Source organism: Mytilus edulis, chromosome 14, assembly GCF_963676685.1.
Source record: "Mytilus edulis chromosome 14, xbMytEdul2.2, whole genome shotgun sequence".
Lineage (NCBI taxonomy): Eukaryota > Metazoa > Mollusca > Bivalvia > Mytilida > Mytilidae > Mytilus > Mytilus edulis.
In genome coordinates, this window is record NC_092357.1 from 37,563,350 (window position 1) to 37,587,894 (window position 24,545).

The 24,545-nt window shown below is 30.2% G+C and overlaps 1 protein-coding gene across 22 annotated transcripts in view; it reads left to right on the plus strand.

Moving 5' to 3' along the window:
• The window catches only part of LOC139502888 (outer dynein arm-docking complex subunit 4-like), a 28,655-nt gene extending 7,019 nt beyond the window's left edge, over positions 1–21,636 (plus strand). For 2 of the 22 annotated variants that reach the window (XM_071292537.1, XM_071292538.1), the window contains 8 exons: positions 4,602–4,770; positions 6,003–6,215; positions 6,371–6,578; positions 11,015–11,101; positions 12,202–12,398; positions 12,949–13,182; positions 17,580–17,906; positions 20,349–21,636. In XM_071292537.1, the coding sequence (XP_071148638.1) occupies positions 4,602–4,770; positions 6,003–6,215; positions 6,371–6,578; positions 11,015–11,101; positions 12,202–12,398; positions 12,949–13,182; positions 17,580–17,906; positions 20,349–20,401 (1,488 nt within the window). In that variant the 3' untranslated portion in view covers positions 20,402–21,636. Of the gene's footprint in view, positions 1–385; positions 401–3,722; positions 3,780–4,601; positions 4,771–6,002; positions 6,216–6,370; positions 6,579–11,014; positions 11,102–12,201; positions 12,399–12,948; positions 13,463–13,742; positions 13,892–14,314; positions 14,777–17,579; positions 17,907–18,338; positions 18,573–19,691; positions 19,770–20,348 lie in introns of those variants that run through there. The other 20 variants (XM_071292535.1, XM_071292540.1, XM_071292546.1 and 17 more) reach the window with 20 other exon arrangements.
• Positions 21,637–24,545: the final 2,909 nt, after the last annotated feature.

The following is a 24,545-nucleotide window of genomic DNA, read 5'->3' on the forward strand; positions in this document are numbered from 1 at the left end:
ACAGTGCTTCCATTTACCTGTAGGGAGCTACCATGTAATTTTTCACTATTGGGGGGCTAGGATGAAACTTGAAAAAAATAGGCTGGACAGGAGTTTTGAGGGAAAAAAGGCAGGATGAGACACTTTGCTTAAAAAAAAGACAGGACCGAATACAGTGAAAAATAAAAAGGCAGGACAAAGATTTCAACTAAAAAAAAGACAGGACAACATTTTTCATCCTAGCCCCTCAATAAAAATCAAATGGTAATTTCTACTGGATTACCATATGCATTATGTACATAAATTGCTTGATTGACAGATATGTGTAATCTACGTGTAGCTTGTTGTTTGAATGTTAGATATGTTATTTAATCATCATTTTCCATGTTTAAATTATTGCCACCAGGAAGAGAAGAAGAAGGTAACATGACGTAACATTTGTCTGCACTATGTGTAATTCATGTTCTAACATTTCAATCTTGTGTAGAACCTTATACATTTTTCTCTCTTTCAAAAAACAATTATGGTGTAAGGTTTACTAAAGCCCAAGAAAAAATTCCCAAATCATCCTGATATTTTTGGTGTGAACAACATAAGTTCTTCAAAAGTAGACAATTTGTTAAGTTGAAAATCTGTTCCAATTTGTTTTAATATTTTTTGGTGCACACAGCACAAGTTCTTCAAAATTAGATAATTTCTCAAACTAGAAATCATACCAATTTAATTCAATATCCAGAACTCAAATCATTACTAATCTTCTCTCTCTTATTCTACACCTTATTAGAATTAAAAACAAACGTTTAAGCTTTTGACCTCAACCTTGGACTTTTGAGTCAATCCTGTATCTAAATTATTGGATTTGAACTTATTAATTATTTGAGAGTTAGAACATGGATTCAGAAAAAACTAAGTACTGATTCAAACAAGGGGTCTTATTTAACAATTCTTTTCATAATCATCTTCTCATAAACTGGTACATTAAACATACATATATTTCTGTGGGTCTGTGGATGTTTTGATTTTTTTTTAGATTTGGTTAAATTTAAGTCTGCACTTGTGTTAAAAAAACTGTTTTATCCATATTTTTGTTTTTTTAGAAGTTTCAAATGTGTTTTAATTTTCTTTCAGTAACTGCATTGCTTAAATCTTGTTTTAGATTAAATGTCATAACTGTATCACAATAAATGTGGCCTATATTTGTAGCTAAAATGTTCCCTTTAGACTTTACACTTAGACAGCCACGATTTTCAGTAGATTTAGTTATAAGATAAGAAGATGCCACCATTTTACAAATACAAAACTACATTAAGGAGGTAGACCTAGGTTAAGGGAAATAACTCTTAAAATCATCAGTACGTTTGTGTCAACCATTTTTCAAAAATATATTCTAAGCTTCTAGGTTACACAGATTATTTTCAATGCTTAAAATACATTGATGAACTTGGCTTTTACAAGTGCTTAACTGATTTAAAGAGTTATCTCCCTGAACCAAGGTCTTCCCCCATTAAACAACACAACCTTTGTACTAACAGTTGGTATCTTTCACTGGTGTTTTAAGTTATTATGTTACAATTAAAATTAGCTTTTCTGCATTGTCATTGACCTGGTTCTTTTTTGCATTTTTTTTATTTTCATCAAGAAATATTCCTCAATGCTGTATATAAGATTTATTTAGATTGGTTGGTTAGTTTGTTGGTCAACATTCAATAGCATAAAAGGAAAAAAAAAACCTTTGATTGGAATAAGATCAGTTACAGACCCCTTCAACAGTATTATAAAGGTTCTTTATGTGCAATGATTAATGTCCAGCGGCAAATATTTCATGAAATTTTATGACAAAAATATCCAATAGGAAGGTCCTTTAATAGTGGGCTAACTTGAATGAAGTGGAGGTCATTCAGACTGCCATTAGAATAAGAGGGTGAATAGGATACAGACAGAAATTTAGATACCAGAAATTTAACCTTGCAACAGGTAACCTCTGAACCCCTCAAAGAATTATTTCAAAAGTTCTAAACATGCAAAGAATGAATGGGAAAGGGCTTACATAGGCTATTGCAGAAAAGCTATTCATTATTCATCATCACCAACATCATCATCATCATTGATCTAAATATTAGTATTTTAGAATTTTAGAAACTTTAATCCCTTAGTATAGATCCTGAATTAAACCCTCTATAATAGTGCATACTGCTTTATGTGTTAATAATTAAACAGAAATGAAAACACCACCTTCCATCAGTAGAGTAGACTGGTTCCCATTCTAACAGTTCACTGTAGAACCCTAAACAGTAACAGATAATCCATCATGTTTAAAAAAATCATACTGATTAACCGTTCGAAGAAGAATAGATTTCTGCAATGAAAAATGTCATACATGATCAATATTAAAATGAGGATATATGAATGAAAGCTTATAATGAGACTACTTTCCTACAGTCCAAAGGACATCAATTTGCACAATAAAAGGTCATTGTACCGCCTTCAACAATGAGCAAAACCCACAGTATTGTCAGCTATGAAAGGCAGTCTGAAAATGTGCCTAATTGATTGAATTCAGTTTTTATGCCCCATTTAGGGGCATTATGTTTTCTGGTCTGTGCGTCCGTTCGTCCGTCTGTTCGTTCGTCCGTCTGTTCGTTTGTCCGTTCGTCCGTTCGTCCGTCTGTCCCGCTTCAGGTTAAAGTTTTTGGTCGAGGTAGTTTTTGATGAAGTTGAAGTCCAATCAACTTGAAACTTAGTACACATGTTCCTTATGATATGATCTTTCTAATTTAAATGCCAAATTAGAGTTTTGACCCCAATTTTACGGTTCACTGATAGAAAATGATAGTGCAAATTTCAGGTTAAAGTTTTTGGCTTCAGGTTAAAGTTTTTGGTCAAGGTAGTTTTTGATGAAGTTGAAGTCCAATCAACTTGAAACTTAGTATACATGTGCCCTATGATATGATCTTTCTAATTTAAATGCCAAATTAGAGTTTTGACCCCAATTTTACGGTTCACTGAACATAGAAAATGATAGTGCAAATTTCAGGTTAAAGTTTTTGGCTTCAGGTTAAAGTTTTTGGTCAAGGTAGTTTTTGATGAAGTTGAAGTCCAATCAACTTGAAACTTAGTATACATGTGCCCTATGATATGATCTTTCTAATTTAAATGCCAAATTAGAGTTTTGACCCCAATTTTACGGTTCACTGAACATAGAAAATGATAGTGCAAATTTCAGGTTAAAGTTTTTGGTCAAGGTAGTTTTTGATGAAGTTGAAGTCCAATCAACTTGAAACTTAGTATACATGTGCCCTATGATATGATCTTTCTAATTTAAATGCCAAATTAGAGTTTTGACCCCAATTTTACGGTTCACTGAACATAGAAAATGATAGTGCAAATTTCAGGTTAAAGTTTTTGGTCAAGGTAGTTTTTCATAAAGTAGAAGTCCAATCAACTTGAAACTTAGTATACATGTTTCCTTTGATAAGATCATTCTAATTTTAATGCCAAATTAGAGAATTTATTCCAATTTCATGGTCCACTAAACATAGAAAATGATAGTGCGAGTGGGGCATCCGTGTACTGTGGACACATTCTTGTTAATTTCTTTAATGGTTGGCAACATTTTTCAAAGTCAAAACTTTGTTGATCAACCTACCAGTATTGGAATTGAGAAAAAGGGAATTAAATGAGAACTGTAATTAATGGTTTTTTTTCTCTCAGTTTTTTATATGATACACACATTTTTACTTCAGCAAAAGGAGTTAGCACAACAAGCATTTAGTGCTAAAAGCAAGACATCTTACAGTGATGTGAGAAATTTAAATTTGTTTCAATTGCACCAAAGTGTGGATACACAAACATATGGTGTCTATGTAACACACATGTACACGTACAGCATGGTCTTGTCAATAATGCAAAATAAAACTATGAGCACCTGACAATGGATGCATTTGTTTGAAACACAGATATATGCACAATTATAAGGCTTGTGCATTGTTGATTTCAAGTTTGAAATATCACTAAATGAATAAGACTATTGCATTAGCATGTGAAATAGATATGAATTATACAATATTGCACACATCAATTTACACAAAAAGCATGTTTAGGTGAGTTTTTCCACACAAAAATTGGCATTGAATGGAAATTATAGTCACGTTCGCAGATTAGGCTTACATACAAACCTATATCAGATACACCATTTTGAATTTGCACTAAACACTAGGTAAGGGGTAAAATATTATTCTTTATATATTGATTCTGAAGGATTTAAAATTTGTATCTTAAAAATATGACTATCGGTAATTATTTTTTTTTTTTATAGAATTAATGCATGGTCATTTAGTATGGCTGTTCCTTTAGTTTAATATATAAGAAAAGCCTTACAAATTTTATGCCTTATTTTGAATATAAAGAATGTTTAGTTTTTAATCAAATTTTTCATTGCCAATTCCCTTCCATTTTAGTATTCCCAAAATGTCTTGCACATGAGAAGGAATTTATTAATATATCACATTATTACTATTTACCAGTATATGTTTGCATATTTATTTACAGCAGAATCATAACATGTATAAAATATATTTCTAGACCATGTTTCTTTATAATAAAATTTGTAATTTACTTTTTAGTCAAAAGCCAAACAATCTAAAGGAACATACCAAAAACCAGGCGCAAAGAAAGAAGCCAAAAAAGAGAGGGAAAGACCAAAAAGTGGAGGAGATTCAAAAACTATCAAACAGTTACTGGGAGAATTGTATGGAGACAAGGAATACTTAGAAAAACTAATGAAAGATAAATGTAAGACTTTAGTTTAAGGGAGTTCGCTTCTCAGTTTCAAAGTAATTAACTTTTCAAAACACTAGTTTATATAGATAGAGGATTAATAAAGGAATCCAAAGAGCAAAAAAAATATATAGGCCACAGTGCTTGTTTTCGAGGTATAAACCATTGAAATTTTGGCTGGAAAATATTCTCTCTTGACTTTTCATAGCTTTTAATTATTGGCAAGTTGATGTTCTCAAAAACTGTTATAAAGTAATTAAAATTTTCATAAGACTTTTACAGACGGCTTATCATTATACCTGTAAAAGATTTACAAAAAGAAAAATGGGGTCACTGCTCAAATTTTTTGAAGGCATTCAAATGGATAAAACCAGAGGATTCCTAAAATCTGACAAAATATCTAAAACATGACAAAAATTTGCAGATCTGGTTTACCTACTTGAACAAGAATAATCAACGTTTGGTTTGTTGGCACATTTTGATCAAATTATTAGTACTCCGAGTCTCAATTTGTAAAGAAAACGTAAAAAAATCAAAAAAAATCCAATTTATCTCCTTTCATAAGAAGAAGAACTACTAATCTTACATAAAATGTATTTTTATAATTTTTTTACTTGATTTTTACAATGTACATGATAATTGTCTGTAGTCCATGCATGATATTTGGCCTTCATATTTATAAGGAGTAGCAAACATAACTTCAAATTTTAAATGACCTTGTGTGTCCCACAGTTCTTTGTCATTGACTTTAAAAGTTCAGGAACAATAACATGATAAAATGTTGCCATTTCAATATCTACAATGGTATTATACTACATACACATATCAGGTGAACTCAGTGGCCATTTGGTCTATGTAGTTCTTCTACTGTAATCACTAGCCAGTTGCTAGTTTGAACAGTGACCTCTCCTGCAAGTACATTCAACTTTAATTTTGATTGACTAAGAATGACAGTTTTCCTATCTCTAAGGTTGGTAGTTTTCTCTAAGCACCCAGGCTTCCTCCACCAATAAAAACTGGCCGCCACGAAATAACCCACAAGTGGCATTTAAAAACAGCATTAAAACACAAACATTCAACATACAATGTACACCTATCTGTGTAAACAGATTATTTTAAGTTGTTTGCACATTCAATAATAAAAATCAGAAGGCTTCCAATAAGCTTGCTGATTATTTATACCTTTGGGTCATTTAGAGGCAAATCTTTGTGTTTATAAATTGTATTCAATACTTATTCTTTTACAGCTTTAACTGGAGAGAAATCACCAATGGAAAGAGATATAAAACACAAAGTATATGATGGTCTAGAATACCTTAATTCTAGGGCTGATTTCTGGAGACAACAGAAGCCCATGTACGCACGTAAACGTGACAAGGAGAAGTCAAGACGTAGCGCCAAACAACAGTCCAGAGATCCTAGATCTTATATACTTAGAAGTCTGGATGAAATTGAAGAAGGTTTGTATCGCTTAGATCAAAATAAAAATACATATTTTACCCTTTTATCGTCTTAATTTACACAATAATACAATATAATATATGGTATTGAGCAAGCAACCATCAAATCAAAGTTATTGTGGATGCAGTGTAAAGGGTAAATTTCTCTTTTTTAGACCAATCAGAGGGTAAATATGAACAGAGTTTGAAGAAGGCACAGAAAGTATTAAAACAAGTGGAAGGCATGTCATCTGATGAACTTCAGAACCGAGCAGAAATCATGGCGACCTTATACAGTTCTATAGGTAACGCCTACCTAGAGATGAACAATTTCAACAGATCGATGGAATACCATGAACGAGACCTGGAACTCTCAAGAGAACAGTTAGTATTGTTTATGTGATAGTTATTTTACATTAAATATTCATTTCAAGTCTGTTTACTTGCCAAATCCATGTCAAAGCTGTACAATGTACTGTGGATTTAGAAATTATTGCAAGGTTTTTTTAATTCATGCAACTTATACAAATTACAATTGAGTGATTATTGCTATAATAAAAATTCCCATTCTGATATTTGATACATATGTTTGTATGCAGATTTTCATGAAATTGCAATAATTAATATCACAAGTTTGATCATTCTTCAAATCTAAAAAAAATGCACATAATAAATTCTGAATTTACAGCATTTTGTAAAAATAATCTATGCAGAATCTGCCTGACTCAAAAAACAAATATGTTAGTGTTTTAAACAAATCAAACTTAAATACAGCCATAGTTTCCTTGAAATAAGATGATATACAGGGCATTCATTTTTTTAATTTGAAAATTTAATGCTGAACTTCTTTCTTTACAATGAATTCATTGCTAGTTATTTCTATATTTTATTTCATTTATCATGTTTATGATATTATCATCAATTTAAAATTCATTTCTGATATGATTATCAATTCATTATTAACTCATCAAAGTTCATTTCCGATATTATGATCATGATCAGTTTATTAACAAATCAAAATTTCATTTCCAGTCTTATTACCAATTCATTAACCAATCAAAATTCATTTCTTATATTATCATTAGTTCATTAACCAATCAGATTTATTTTCTAAAAGAAACTATAAAAGCATGACAGTTTTTAGAATTCTGAAACCAACAGTGTGAGTAGTAAGTCAAGATGGTAAAACACACCTTCTTGAATTCTTCATAATTTGATGTATACTTGTAAATAGAAGATGTGGTATGATTGCCAATGCGACAGCTATCCACAAAGACCAAAATGACACAAACATTAACAACTATAGCTCACCGTACAGCTTTCAACAAAGAGCAAAGCCCATACAGCATAGTCAGCTATAAATGGCCCCGATAAGACAATGTAAAAGAATTCAAATGAGAAAACTAACAGCCTTATTTATGTAAAAAAAAATGAACGAAAAAACAAATATGTAACACATAAACAAACAACAACCACTGAATTACAGGCTCCTGAATTGGGACAGGCACATACATAAATAATGTGGTGGGATTAAACATGTTATTGTAACTATTTAAGAAATATGAACTTTATACTATCCTGTAAAATTACAATTAGAAACAACTTTGTAGACCCTTGAAGGATAACTATAGCTAATAATCTATATTTGATACATAGAATAAGTGCAATGTTTTTCCCTAATTTCAAAGACCAGTGATCTGTGATCAAGGTTCAGTTTTTGAGGTGGAATCAGTATCTCAAATACTATAAACATCATTTCAACTATGTTTTGCATTTAAAAATGAGTATAGCATGTATAAAGTGTACATGTTTGTCTGCCAGGATTCATTTGAACTTTTATATCTCAATTACATGGTTGATTGGTCAATGTTTATTTTTTTTTTTCAATGTTAAATTTGTTTCTTAGATACCATAAGCAATAGGGCAACTATATTTGATGTACATGTATGAAGTACATGTTTTTATTTGCAATAGTTCATCTGACCTTGACCTCATTTGCATGGATTATTGATAATATTCTGATAATATTCTGTTTGCATGATACCTTTAAGACTTAAAAACTTTCAACATAAAGCTCAATCATTATCAGTTTTAAATCAGAGAAGACATTTGAGCATGTGCTCTACAGACCACCTAAAAATAATATTCACATCATGTTTAAAGTAATCATTCACAATTCCTTTATTTTTTTGGGGGAAACTTAAGGTGGTACCCAACACTTTCACTAAAATCAATTTGGCTCGTTTAATTTTCATAAAATTTTGACAAAGTATTTACTTTGACCCTTTAACAAGTATATAAAAATTTCAAAAAATTTGAACCAACCGTTTTGTCAGAAAAATTACACTGGTTATATAGCAGTTTGACAAACAACAATTTTGGTCATTGAGAAGCTTAATATTCCCTTTACAACACAACGTAATCAAAACATTCTGCTGATTTTACAGAGTTATCTCCCTGTGGTGTTAGGTACCACCTTAAATAACATTTATTTTAATTATTCTAATATTGAGTTTTGGATAAAGGCTTATATATATACTTCTGGGGGGATTTTGCTTCTATTAATTTTTTTTTTTTAATTATATAATATAGTAGCTAAGAAATTTGTCAATTTTAAAGAAAACAGGGAAATAATAAAATCTTATAGGATTTAAATGATAGATAAGTAACATGGAAACATAGACATGTTAAAAAAACATTTGACTTAAAACTACAGGATGAGAAAAAGAAAAAAGAAAAAGTCTGGGTAATTTTATGTGAAGTTTTGAAGCATGCATGCTATTTAATCTTATGTCAGATCCAAAATGTCATATTTGATTAAAAATCAAAATCTTGCTCTCCTTATATTTGTGATTTAGTCTTTGTAAAAGGTGTAAATTTAAGGGACTCCATCTTATTACTGTAACACATGTAACTGTGGCCAGACATGTTTTACTTGAACAACTATTTGTGCTTAGCAACATAAAGCAAACACCTGTCAATCAATCTTGAATAACTTTCATTATGCTTGAGATAAACATTTTGGCGTACTAAATTATAATCCTGGTACCTTTGATAATTATTTTGGTATGTTGAATATATTACTGTAATAGCAAGGATAATATTCTTCAAAGCTTTAATGTTGTTAATAGTTATCAAAGGTACCAGGATTATAATTTAGTACGCCAGACGCGCGTTTCGTCTACATAAGACTCATCAGTGACGCTCATATCAAAATATTTATAAAGCCAAACAAGTACACTTTTTAAAAATTACACCAGTAAAAAAAGTCGCATGTAAGGAAGTCAGATTTGCCATGTATTTCCACCGAAAAGCTATTATTAAATTTGCTGGATCTGTGGCTGTTGATTATGAAAACTATTCTATTAACTTGCATGCAGTATAAAAAGATATATATGGTGATTTTGAACACTAATAACCAATTATGTTTTCAAACATTAACATGTTTTTGTATACATTTTTACTTCTTTTATACAATTGCATGCTAATAAAATGTATAGATATCTTTTCCATTGACGTACATTGATATAGAGTTATTGCACTTGGGTTACATTTTAAAGGTCAAACTTACAGATTTTCTTATTGACTAAAATTAAATAAACAGTACAAGCAAGCCTGATAAAAGACACTTACTATTTATCTTAGTGATGAATGTTAATTGAGGCCCCTCATGGGGGGGTCCTAGTAATCACATAATCACCATTTTTTTGCCAATATAATCACATAATCATTAAATATTTGCTTATCTTTAGTAATCAAATAATCATAAACTAAAAATACAGTCCTAGGTAATCAAATAATCATGAAATATTTGGCTTAATAATCAAATAATCATTAAAAAAATGGCCAAGTAATCACATAATCAAAAACCCCATGAGGGCCCTCTTAATTGAACAATGAAAATAACACTTAATAAATTTGGTTTGCTGAAGAAATTTACTGGTTCGACCTTCATCAGGAATGGAAAGGTCAAAAGAAAAACGAAGAATGTATATATACTTGTAAACTTGTGGAACAATATAACCAAATAAGGCCTAAAAAATACTCAAATTAAATGAGAGTCAACATTCCCATAATTTTTTTTTTGGATTTCTTAGTAATATCAAGAAAATTTAAAGAAATGTGCTGAAGCATTGAAGGTAGAGCTTAGCCTGAAGACTTCAATTGTTCAAAAGCTATTTATTTTTATATCTAGAGGTCAAGTTGGATTATTTAGGAAGAAAGGTGCACTTAATACTTTCAACATCAAGTTAACGTCAGCGGAAAACTTAATCTACAAATGTCTTGAAGTGACTTATAGCTACTTGGTTTTTTTTTTTGAATTTATTGTAAAACCTAAAAAAAATGAGTTTGGTTTTGCTGCATGTCTCAATTTTCTTGGAATGAAAGTTGACAATTACCTTTTGCTTACTTCAAAAAGATTTATTATAATATTAAAATGACTTTAATTGCATGCGAACCACAACTTTTATGTAAGTTCTTATGTTTCGTAAGAAATTTGTGTTATTAAGACACTTACAAGAATTGTAAGTACATCTTTTGTAGATTTGTGTTCTTTTATACTATGTATATAAACCTAGATATATATTCATTTGAAAGAAGTTCAGCATAATATTTTTGATGGAAAATCTAAGTTAACTGTATTTCCATGTTTGGTCTATTTCATAATTTGGCAAATTGAAATAAGGAATATCCCAAACCAGAAAATTACATAACATGAAAACCATATTGACATCAGCGGTCAATCTCTAAAATGCTTATTGTCTCAAAATGATATCATATTTTATTTTTAATAATATTTTCAATTTTTTCTTTTCCAGCGATTTAGAAGATGCTAAGTCTCGAGCTTTAGATAATTTGGGTAGAGTGTATGCCAGAAAAGGATCATTCCAAAAAGCCATTGATGTGTAAGATCTTTGTTTTATGTTAAGAACACTCAGCTTAAGTGGATTTTGAAATTTCCACTTGTATATAGTGGCAGTGGCTTGAGGTGGATTAAATGTCTAGAATGTTCATTATATGAATAAGGAAATGTTGTATGATTGCCAATTAGACAACTATCCCCTATATTTCTAATGACATGAAGGGACCTCAGTGACTGAGTGGTCTCAATAGTTGAACTACTGTATCACTAGCCTGTCTTCACTGAGGTTGTGAGTTTGAATCCTGCATTGGGCAGGTGCATTGAACTAAAATTTTGATTGACTAGAATTGTCAATTTTCCTACCCTAGGTAGATTGGTTCTCTCTGAGCACACTGGCTTGCTCCACCACTAAAAATCTGACTGCCACAAGAAATTACAATAGTGTTTAAAGTGACCTTAAACACCAATAAATCAATGAAATCAAAGGATGTGATGGTAAGCTAAGCAATTAAAGATAACAACATATAGCCTTCAACAATGTTAAAAAATGACCATGCTAAATGTGGGACAATACTAACAAGGAAACTAACCACCTTTAAAGTACAGCAATTCAATAAACAAAAAATGAATATGACAAACATGAACAAATGAGAACCACTGAATAATCACAGGCTCCTGACTTGGGACAGTGGAATACCAGCACAACATATGAAACAGAATGGCAATTTGTTTTGTTACAAATTATTTTAAAATCTTACTAATTGATATAAAGACATAAACTGAAAATGTGACTGAATTTACATGTATTAGAGATGATAACTAAATCTGCCAGAAACACAAAATTATTTTTTTCACAATAATATAAACATTATAAGGAGATGTGGTTTTATTGCCAATTAAACAACTATACACCAAAGTTCAAATGAAGTGCATGTAAACAATATTAGCAACCTTAAAATTTCAATTCATTACTGCTTTCTTGATTTGGAAAATTGAAATAACAAAATGTCTTTAGGAAACACCACTAGTATTACTAACTGAAAGAAGATGAACACATATGAAGACATATTTTATTTTATTACTATCAGCATTTTTCTTTTTTAAATTATCATTGCATCATATCTATATATATATAATCATCAGGTGGTGTGAGAAGATACCTATGAGTAAGTCACCATTAGAAAGTGCCTGGTTATTCCATGAAATAGGACGATGTCATCTAGAATTAAACCAATATGTAGATGCTAGGGACAACGGAAGGAAAGCTCTAGAGGCAGCCAAAGAGGCAGAAGATGACACATGGAAATTACACGCCTCAGTTTTAGTAGCACAATCTGAAGGTATGGTTATAAATCATTAGCATTAAATACAGTGATTCCTCTTTAGTTATACAAAGTTTTCAAGTTATTAAATTTATTTAGATGATGCTGGTGAATGGCTTTAAAAGTCCAGTGGGAAAGACAACAGATATATATTTCTTATGTACATGATAATGGTGATGGTGGTCTATTGATTTTTGTTAAACATCAAATTACAAAGTCAGTGCATTTTCAGGATAAGAATATAAAAGGATTATAAACCATGTTTCACAGTAGACTGTCACACTGAGTCTGATATTTTAATGTGGTAGTTTATAAGACATGTCAATGATGTCACCTTACCTGGACATATTATTCCGACTCCAGTCTAACTAGTCTGTTCTCCTACGGTACTCCTACATGTTGTGTTTTAGAGGGGAAGCAGCGAATACCAATGAATATACAATTATCTGGCTTTAATATTTTAAAATTTTTCAATGAGCACCAATATCTTAAGCATTACTTACATCACCTGAACAAAATATATAAACTTACTAATGTCAAGGTCATTATGAATTATCTTTGGTTTCAGTTAAAAATGGTGAATTACAAGCAGCAGCCTCATCATTTGAAGAATCGTTACAAATCGCTAAAGATTTAGAAGACAATGTAGCAGAACAAGCCATTAAAAAAGCTTTAGACGAAGTTAACGGTAAAATAGTACGAGGTGAAGGAGATGATGAAGATGAAGATACAGATAAAAAAACAGAGCAACGACCTGGAACGGCCGGATCGGCAAAAATAGAGAGTAGACCAGGATCAACAGGTTAGTACTGTTACAGCTATTATACTTGAGTGTGTCTGTACAAAGAAAATAAGTTAAGTTTTCCTGTCTGCTAAGTGAACCATGAAATCACTTTGTATGCTACCTATTTAAAAGGAAACATGATGATAGTTCTTGCTAGCCAATCAAATTTTGAGACAGGTGACAAGAGGATGAAATCCTATTTGTCCATGTTTGTTTTTCTATATCTAAAGAAGCTAATAAAGAATTCATGGTTCACTGAACAAGCAAGGAAACTTTTATACTTTAAAGCACACTTAAGGTGGTACCCAACACTTTAACTTAAATTAATTTGGCTCGTTTAATTTTCTTAAAATTTTGACAAAGTATTTACTTTGACCCTTTTACAAAAATATAAAAAATTAAAATAATTTGAACCAACCGTTTTATCAGAAAAATTACACTGTTTATATAGCAGTTTGACAAACACTCATTTTGATCATTGAGAAGCTTAATATCCCTTTAACAACATAACGTCATTAAAACGTTCTGCTGATTTTACAGAGTTATCTCCCTGTAGTGTTAGGTACCACCTTAAAAAGATCAGTAAGCCATTTAATAAATTGTATGAGTTATTGTCAAAGAAATTATTTATATAATTTTAGAAATAATTCCAATGGTTTTGTTAATGCAGAAACTATTTACAGTATAATAAGCATGTTGCACATTAAGAATTTTGATCAGTTATGATGCCATACATTTAAGTCAAAAACTAAAATTTTCATATAATTTTTTCTGTAAAAAATTGCATTTAAAAAAATTGCAATGTCAAAGCTGTAAATTTAACAGTGGCGGATCCAGGGGGGGGTTCCGGGGGTGCGCACCCCCCTTTTATTTTTGCCGATCAATGCATTTGTATCGGGACATATGTTTTGCACCCCCCCTTTGCCCTGGGTGCCCTGGGTTAGCACCCCCCCTTTCGAAAATTCCTGCATCCGCCACTGTTTAATGTATTTTGGCTTCTCTATTGTCTATGAAGAATTCTATAAATGATTTTAAAGTGAAAAATTATGAAAGTTCACACTTCTGTTCAAGTAAATTTAGCAATATTTATTATGCAAGGTAGACAACTCAAAAGAATGTTTAATTGATTTTGGCCTTAACTTTTAGGCAGACAACATCTCATTATTTGGTTTTCAAATATTTCTTATGAAATTCTTTGGTTCCGGGTAAATTAAGACCTCATTTAAATAGTATTGTCTATCCTGAAAATCAGATAATAGAAAATTTTGTTTGAATCTTAAATATGGCATTGTATAGCACTATTTATTATCTATTACTGTGGATTCAATTACTTTCATTGGTACCATTTTCTTGGATTTAAGAAAAAAAATCTTTTGAGATGTACATGCTAAAAGTCAAAAGATACTGGATATTTTAATTCTTTGTTTCCTTATACCCACAATTTACCCACGAAAATTGGTATCCAACAAAATTAAATGAATCCACTGTATAATCAGTTATTCCAATACTTTATTTTAAAATCAGACACAATTATTAACTGATTTATATTATGCTTACATAGAAGAAACAAAGGGAGATAATAATTATGCTGATGATTTTGAGGAGGAGAAAGGTAAAACCTGATGTGTAGATCCCTGATTGTAAACATATTGTATCTCTATCTATTCAACAGATCTAACATTAAATTAAGATTGAGATTGATTAAAGGCAGGTTTTATTTTTTGGAATTTAAGGTGATACATGTTTTTTTCTTTTTTTTTTTCGTAATTTTCAAAAATTTATGATAATTGTTAGTTTATAGGCAAAAGGTTTGATATATAATCATCCAGAATTGAATACTTGGGAAGTACTTTTTGAGACCCATTAAATTAAAATTTTCATTTACCTATAATTCTTACAAATTTCTAAAATTAATATGAGTGCCTCCCATTGCCCACAAGATAAATGTTTGAACAGCCCAAATTCATAATACTTCCAGTCTATATTTATTTTTACTGTTTTGCATGTGCTAAAATTTAAAAGCAAAAATTAAAATGTTAGAAGAAATAATCCCAAATATATTTATATATATATAATTGATATTTGAGAAATATTAAGTCTAATGTTTGAAAATATGTGTTTAATCATGTTCAATCTTAATTTTACATATACCTGTATGATATGTTTTCTTTAAAAAAAATCTGTATCCAAGTTTGTATCTTTGTATATTGTGGAAGTATTTTTATTGTTGAGATACAACTTTCTATTTGTCATTATAACATGTATCATTTTATTTCTTAAACCAAAAGGAAAGGAAAAAAGAAAAGAAGAAACTATACAGTACTTGTATATAAATTTACTTCCACATTACAAATCTAAGTTGACCTCTGAACTGTATATATCATAACTTATACTTAACTTTTCAGATATATATTTTCTTGATTAAAACAGATCATCTTATTTTCATAGAATAGAACATCAGATCTGGTTTTCATACTTTAGCATGTTCTGTCTGATAAATACCACTTTTTCTGTATAAAACACGACAACCCAAAGTGTGATCTTGATAAGGTCTATCTTTTTTGGCCATGAATTATATAAAATGATGGATCTGTTGTGTACAAAGGAGTATGTTCAATAAGGTCCTAAAATAGCCCCCTTTTTTTAGCGTAAATTTCAAATTCAGATTTATTGACCAATATCACGATTAATTATTGCTCATACATTGACTAGATAGGATTTAAGCCATTTTGTTGAAAATTTTACATTTCTACATTTCATTATGACTTCACAAGTTGTACTCATATTGATTTTTCACGAAAAAATCAATGAAAAAGGGGAAATTTCCAGAGATTATTTGGTTGAAATCCACCTAATTTTGTCAAATTTCACCAAAATCCCTTATCTTGACCTTTTTGGGATGTAAAAATCAATGTGTTAGAATTAAACTTTGACAAAAACAGCTCTGTTTAACTTTCTCCCATGTCTTTAAGGCAACTTAAAACAATTATTTTCTTGTAACCATGAACTTTATAATTGGGGCCAAATATAGCACTTACCGAACTTACTCCTTTAAAATTCTAGTAATGAACTTATTGTGATAGAATTGAAGGTCAAGTTTGTATTTAAAGTTTAGGTAAAAAGATAAATTGAAAAAAATAAATTCTAACTACCTATTCATTTCCTGAAGTAGAAAATACTAAAACACTTGTTTTGTTTTCCTTGGCCTAATTACACTGAGTTACCTATCTGTAAAGTAAAAGCGGTTTGCCAAATTTTTAAAACTGTTTTGAATAAATGAAAGTTCTTCCTGTTCAGTCCTCAATTTTACAAAAAGTACATTTTTTACCAGTTGTTAACTTTTTCTTTAGACTTGCAGTAAGTTGCAAAATCATCTGACTATTTCAATGAAAATCCACAAGATTTTAGTGCAGGAACATATTAGTTAACCTAAATGTTATATCTGAGCTTATTATCAATGATTTCATTATATCTTTTCTTGATTTTAATTTTAAATGTATAGGCTTGCATTAGCAATACATGTAATAAATATAATCATACAGATTTATTCTATAAGGGTTTAATAGTCCATATTTTATTCACTTAATAATGATATGATTTTCAAAGTAGATCGTAATGTTTTTTTTAGTTTTTGGAGAAATGATAGTTAAATTCTGCAAGCATATTTCAAAATAAAGGTCCTTTTCAATAAATCAATAAGTTAACAGGAAGACAAGCTGGACACTTCAGTGCCGAATATTCACTTGAGATGTCATTTATAATGATAGCCATTTTACTCGATAGTTTTGGATGAGACTTATATTTAAAAAAAGATGTTTTACACTCATTAGCATCTCTGATAAACACATCTTGTAGCAAAAGATCTTTTTGGGTTAAGCCTTGGATCATCATTTACATATTTATATAACAGCAGCCCTTTTAACAAAAAATCTTAAGTCTAAAATTAATCTTACGATAAAATATTAAGTTGAATTGTTAAGGGATATTTTAGACTTACGATCAATTTTACACTTAAGATTTTTTGTGAAAAGGGCTACAGGATCTTAACATTCTTTTTTTTGTGTGTTACCAATTACATGAAAACTGTATGTTTTGAATTATTCCAACATTGTTTATGTAAATGATAATACTTTATGTTCGAGGCATTTTAATATGCTACTGTAAATTCAGAAATTAATGCGAGGTTTTTATTATTGCGAAAAATGCGACTGAGTTGTAAACGCAATAATTTAAACTCGCATTTTGAAATATTTCATATGAATTTTACAGGATTTTTCTCAAAATCGTAAAAATTAAAATCGCATTTAAGTCTAAAATGACAAAATCGCAATAATAAATGCACGCAATAATATCTGAATTTACAGTATTAAATCAATTCTGTATATTAAGAACTAGAATCATGGATTTTTTTCCAGCACTATCAGATTTAAAAAATCTTCAAGCCAGTCAAAGAAAACGTAGTCCTGATGCTAGTCTCAAAACTCCAAGAGGGTCTGGAAGGATGAGATCTCCTGCTAAGCCTCCAGCAACTCCCATAGGGTCTAGGGGTCGGTCCCCCATAAAATCACCAACAAAAAGTCCCGCTCCTGATAGAATGACACCTCTTTCCCCTTCTAAAGAGGGAAGAGATTCCCCAGCCAAACAACCATCTGTCTCTTTTCATGAAGAGACAGGGTCACAGAAAGGTCATGAGTCTGCTGGAGGCTCAAAACAGGGTGGATCAGCCATTAGTGTTGCAAAAGGTTAAACACATGAAATCTGCCTAGATGTGATGGTTTTAAATTAATAGATTGAAATAGGGATCATCTCAAAATGTACAGTTTGCATCTATACAATTATTTTATTATTAAATATATGTTTTGAGATTACCCCTTTAGAATTATGGGTGTAGACTAATGACATTTTTTGAAATGATTGACAGTGGAATTATCTGCAGATTATTAATTTGTATTTGATTGTGGTTTAATTTTTAGTGGTTTGAATGTTACTAAATGAATTTCTAACAGAAAAAGTTATTTGTTGATCTTTTTGACAAATAACAACTTAAAGGAAGCATGTGAAATAAAATAACTGTAAGTGCTCAATATTTCACATGACACAACTTGTTTGAGTTTTGTGAAGTTTGAAATGAAGTTAAAAATAGAAAATTGGTAAATGTTAGAATTTTTTTACAGTTCGAATAGGTAAATCTAGGACACCATCACCTAAAACTAAAAATAGATCCAGAACTCCTTCACCAAAGGAGAAAACTAAATCAAGAAGGACCCCCTCACCAAAAGGACATTCTAAATCTAAAAGGACTCCTTCACCTAAGGGACATTCTAAATCCAGAAGGACTCCTTCACCTAAGGGACAATCTAAATCGAGAAGGACTCCCTCACCAAAGGATCAAAAGAAAGACAAAAAAGGTTTAATTGCACTGGTCACCTTTAGTATCCAAAGCATGAATCACAACTTCTTAGACTGCTTTTCACAATGTCCAGCATTTTTTATTTGTTGTAGTTGATGTATTTTTCTTTTGTCTCACATTCCCCCCAATATACTTGAAGTTACATATTGTAAATATATCATTTGCCAAGCCATCAGAATATGGGAAATGTTTCATTTCATTTTTATTCAAAAGTTTAAAATGGCTAACAAGATTTCTATATTGACAGGTTGCTGCAAGTGTTACAATTATTGCATTAATGTATATCCTTTATTTGTAATTTTACAAACTTACAGATAAATGAACGAGGGTCTGAATGAGTGGGGAATTTTTTTTAAGGCCATTTAAACTTTCTCTATTCTTTTTTTTTGCTATTATCTCTTTTCTATACTTTTTTAGTAACACATGCATTATTCACTATTTATATTTTTACCTATTTTTCTCTGTTTTTTTTTTATACCCATAACAATTCGTACATAATCTTTAAACCAAGTTGAAGCTGCATGCCAGTGGAAGAGAACAAAGAGTACATGCATGCCTAAATGTGCAATATCTTTAAATGTTTTTATTTATTTATTCTTAATTTTTCTTTTTAGATCTTCTAATTTTATTGTTTTGTTTTTTATCTGATTAAAAATTAATCTTGTACTTTATAGGCTTATTATTTAATATTTTAGATACTAACATTTTAGAACTAATATTATTTGATCTTCAGCTTAATTTAATTATTTTTATGTTTTTTTATTTATTTTTGTATAGCACTAATCTGAATATAGTACATCTTTATTTCTGTGATCTTATTTTCTTGTTTTCAGTGAATATGTATTGTAGACAGGTTTATTTTCATGGATACCAATTTGCGTTATTATCCATATTTGTTAAAGGGTCAAAATGACATTTCACCAATTTTCGCCGTTTTCCTGCCAAAATTTTGGTTTAAAGGCTGATTGCTGAGGCTCAAAGAGTCCTATAGGATGTTCATATCCTTGTTCTATTGATTCTGGTGAATAGTATAATGTCTCATTGACAATCGTACCACATCTTCTTATTATAACAACTTTTTTAATAACCTTAAACACAAGTTTTGAAACTCTTATAGAAAGAGAATCCAGATCAACTAAGAAAACTCCCTCATCAGACAGGAAGTCATCAAGAGAATATACAGATTCATCAGAAGGTTTTAATTGTTCTTGTTTTATTGTTTGTTTGAAAAGCAGTATTATGACACTGATTATTTATGGTGTTACAGCAATTAAGGTTTTGGGTTCTGTGATTTTTCCAATATTTCCCCTCAATTTGTTTTTTGTTTTTTTCTTCAGAGGCTTGGTATGACACACTTTAATATATGGAAAATTTGCACATCTCAAATGATGGTATCATCATAATTCTTGAACAGCAATAGCTTTATATAAACACGCTTGATTAAGCTTTAATTGTAGAAGTTGTCCGCAAACAGGAATTAAATATATGATCGGAGCAGATGCAACAAATTTTAATGCACTATTTAAAAATGCTTTTCCTGTAGAATACCTTTAAGATAAAGATAAATCATTAAAATTTTGTTTTCATTAATGATGTCAATGTTAGTTAGCTGCACAAGTTACAGAATTATTCATATTTGATAACAATTGTTTTATATATTTTTCTTACATCTCATATACTTAGTATTATGATTCAAGACTTTTACTTAAATGTAACGTATTTAGATTTAGATTTATATTCCTGATTATTTATTATCCTTTTTGTATCTTTCTAGAGGAACAAAAGACTGAAGAAACAAAAGAAAAAGAACAAGAAGTAGCAGAATAAAGCATGTGACTGTAATGTGACTAAAAACTTTTATCCAATGATACGCATTTACTCCAGTTTATTTGAGTTGTCTGATCTGTGATATACTAAATGCCGTCCAAAATTTTAAAACTCATTATAAATTTCTGAATATAGCAAATTTTTTCAGGACAAATATGATTCAAGTACTCACTGCTTAGTTTTAATTTTTTTAATTTTCAAATTTATCTTACTGAGTTACATAGCTAACTATAAAATAATGTTTTGAACAAAAAAATAGTTAATTTCATTAACCAAATTGTTGTTAACTGAACATTCAGATTTGCAAGGGCAAGACTATATTTTATTTTAAGTGCTGTAGGCCAAAATTATACAGCCTACCTCCTATCTGATTTGACATTTTTGAATCATTCATTTTTTCTACAGAAGTCTTATCAAAGAATTTTTTTGGTATTTTAAAAGTCTTTAAATACCCCTTTTTTGCTCTGATAATGAAATAATTAAACCGATTTTTGCCTTTTCTTCATTACAAATGATATACTTTTAGTGAAAATTTACTTTTGAAAACTATTCTTTTAATACATATATCAGATTTACACTGAGTTCTTGAACTCTTTATTACAATGAACCAACATTTTTGATGCAATATTCTGTGCATGATTATACAAACACATTTAAAATTTTATATTTGAATTTCAGAATATTTTTTTTAATTGTTTTTATACGCAACTATTTACAAGTACGCAAGATACACATTTTTGTGTTGCAATTAAATGGTTTTGTTTGCTAAGTTGTGTGTTTGAGGATAAATTTATGTGTATGTGTGGGGGTATAAGTGTGTATGTGTGTGAATAAAAATGTAAATATAAAACATAACTGACCAGCATATCACTACCCAAAGAAGTTTTAACTTTTTTTATTTAGGGTTTTACTGTAATGATGTATACACTGTGCAACCTCTACGCAAATTAATTAGTTGTGCTTATGTTATTGAAAAAATAATCTTTTTATTCAGAATTTAATTGTTAAATGTTGAAATAAAAATTAAGATAAAAAGAAATTGGGTAAATTTGGTAAATTTTGCCTTTCCAATGCTTAAACAAAAAAACAAATTAGAAAACATTCAGAAAACCAAAGAGGCAATGAAGACATCCATGGAAAACAAAACATTTTAACAGCTCTTTTTAAAAGCTAATACAATGTATTTTAAAAAATTTAATGATAGAATATTTTAATATTAAAAAAATGAAACATCAGTCTGTGTTAATGTTTGATACATGTATATACATCAGATAAAAGAAGATCAAAACAAACCAGAGGGATTTTTAAACTCATAAATAAAAAATAAACCAACATTACGTGCCATGGCTAAAAAAGAAAAGAACAAAAAGACAAACAACAGTGCACAAAACACAACATAGAAAACTAAAGACTAAGCAATATGAACCCCATAAAAAACTGGGGGTGATCTCAGATCTAAAACTTTCGACTAAAGATGAATTAACAGAGTTCATCAGTAATCATGCCTCTATACAAAACTGGCATATTTAACGCTATACCAAAATCTATTGTACTATCCTTAAAAATTTGCACTAAGCATAAGGGTCTGATTAGTGTTTGAATGATGGAGCCTTATGGACACAAAGTGCCGAATAAAGGGTAAAGAAATAAAAGGTAGAAAATAAGAACTAAAAGATATTATTTAAAATGAAGGGCATATTTTGCCTGTTGTTTAGATCAGAAGTACTGGCTTTTGTAGTACCAACATTCCTGGAACCAGTGCATTTTTGTATGCAATTTCCTTAAAGCTTTCTCAATTTGTTTAAAGTCTGTACAACCCAAGATGTTTAAGTTTATTTTTAACATGAAATGACTGTTATTCAATGACTTTATAAAGATATATGAAATGCTTGGTCAACAAGCTTCTTTTCAAACTGCAGGTTGTGAACAAATGACACATTTGGATTATTCAATGAAAAAAGAATTAATAGAAGAAAATGAATTGGATTTTAAAATAAGTTATGAAAAGAATTAGGTGTTTTAAAATGCTTTCAGTACATTAACAAAACAAAATTGGACCACCTTCCGTTTTTGTTTTTGGCTATAACATAAAATTGAAAAAAATTCTAGTAGTTCCTTCTTAAAAAGAGAGGCCAAGGAAAACAAAGGGAAATTCAAACTCATTAATTGAAAATTAACGGATAATGCCATGTCTAAAAAGAAAATGAAAAATAGACAAAAAATAGTACATATAACACAACATAGAAAACTAAATACTTGGCAAAACGAACCCCAACAAAAGTGGGTGATCTCAGGTGTTTAGGAAGGGTAGACAGATCCGGCCCCAAATGTGGCACCATTCATGTTACTCATGTAAGTACACAACTAGTATTAAGTCGAATCCGATAGAGCACATTCTGGGTAAAAGGGGACGAGATTATAGTTATACGACAATTAAACATCTGTGAAATGGATGTTCCATAATGTTCAACCAATTAGTGATGGCGTATTTAAAATTTACGAAGGGACGATTTCAATTTCACAACTTTATAATCTTGGGCAGTTATATATATATATTCATTATAAGCAGCAAACCTCGATCAAGAAAATCAAAATAGGAAATACAAGCCCTAGAATATCGTATCAATTTGGAGACGTATACTCCGTATGCATTGCTAACAAGAATGTGTCCAATGTACACGGATGCCCTATCCACACTATCATTTTCTATGTTCAATGGACCGTGAAAATGTGGAAAAATCTCTAATTTATCATTAAAATTAAAAGGTCATATCATAGGGAACATGTGTACTAAGTTTCAAGTAGATTGCACTTCAACTTCATCAAAAACTACCTCGACCAAAAACTTCAACCTGAAGTGGGACAGATGGACGAAATAACGAACTGACGAACGAACGGACGGACGGACGCACAAACCAGAAAACATAGTGCCCATAAATGGGGCATAAAAAGAAATGGAAAGTTCACAAATGAGTTTCATAAATTGTTCAATTTCTGTATTAAAGTATTATTTACTAATTAATGGATGTTTATTGTTTGTTCTTTTAGAAATATTTGTTAGTTCTGTAATAGAGATTAAAACTTAAGGGTTGTCACCTCAACAATTAAACAAATGTAACCATGTTATTACCTCAATCGTTAGTGATTAACCTACATAATTTCATATCCTTATATCAGTCATTTCAAAATAAAGTACAAATTCGGAATCTGAACTTTTCCAAAAAAAAAGTTAAAATAAATGCAAATTAATTTAAAAAACCAATATCATATTGATTTGTTACTATTTTTTCAAAATATGCAATCTTACCAACACCTGAGAAAATTTTATTTTAAAATTGTGTGCCAGCTTGTGTCAGATTTTGTCCATCCTGTTACTTTTTTTAACTGATAGCAAAAGTGATAATAGAAAAGAAAATATCCAATGAAAAGTGTGGCTCACATTTGTATAGCAGTGTTCATTTGAAATCACATTTACATTTGTCATCTAGTAGATTACCCCAAAAAAATCTGCAGATGGTCGGTACGTTCAGGAAAATCATCACATTTCTTATTTTTCAAACACTCTTAAAAAAATATTGTGGAGACAGTGGCATTGAAAATTTACTATTATGTCCCTTTTCAATTATACTAACTGGAAACTTAGTCAATAGATCGGTTATGTTGATTGTAAAAATTATTTTACACATTTTTTGGGGTAACAGGAACGAACAAAGGCAGTAACAGGGAGGACAAAGTGGTAACAGTAGAGACAAAACATAATTTGGGTCACGAAAATCAATAACAGAAAACTGGATTTTGAATTTCATAGGGATACGAACGAGAGATATAAGTATCTAAACATTATACACGAACCATTTATGAGTGTATCAACCCTGTCCGGGTCAAACAAACAAAACAAAACAAAAACAAATGAAAAATTGGTATTGGTGTTTTTTATTTTTTTCTCTAAGTATGAAGTAAGATTTGGTTGCCGCAAGTCATAAAAATCAGTACATAAGATGACATGCCTTTCTGTGAACTACCGCTTTTAAGACCAAGTTCAGCATGTTGGTTCTTATTTATTTATCATATTCTCTTCCTGAATATGCCTTTAAGTATCCACTGGAGGCAAACCAATCACCAGAACAACCACCCATCGTACCGT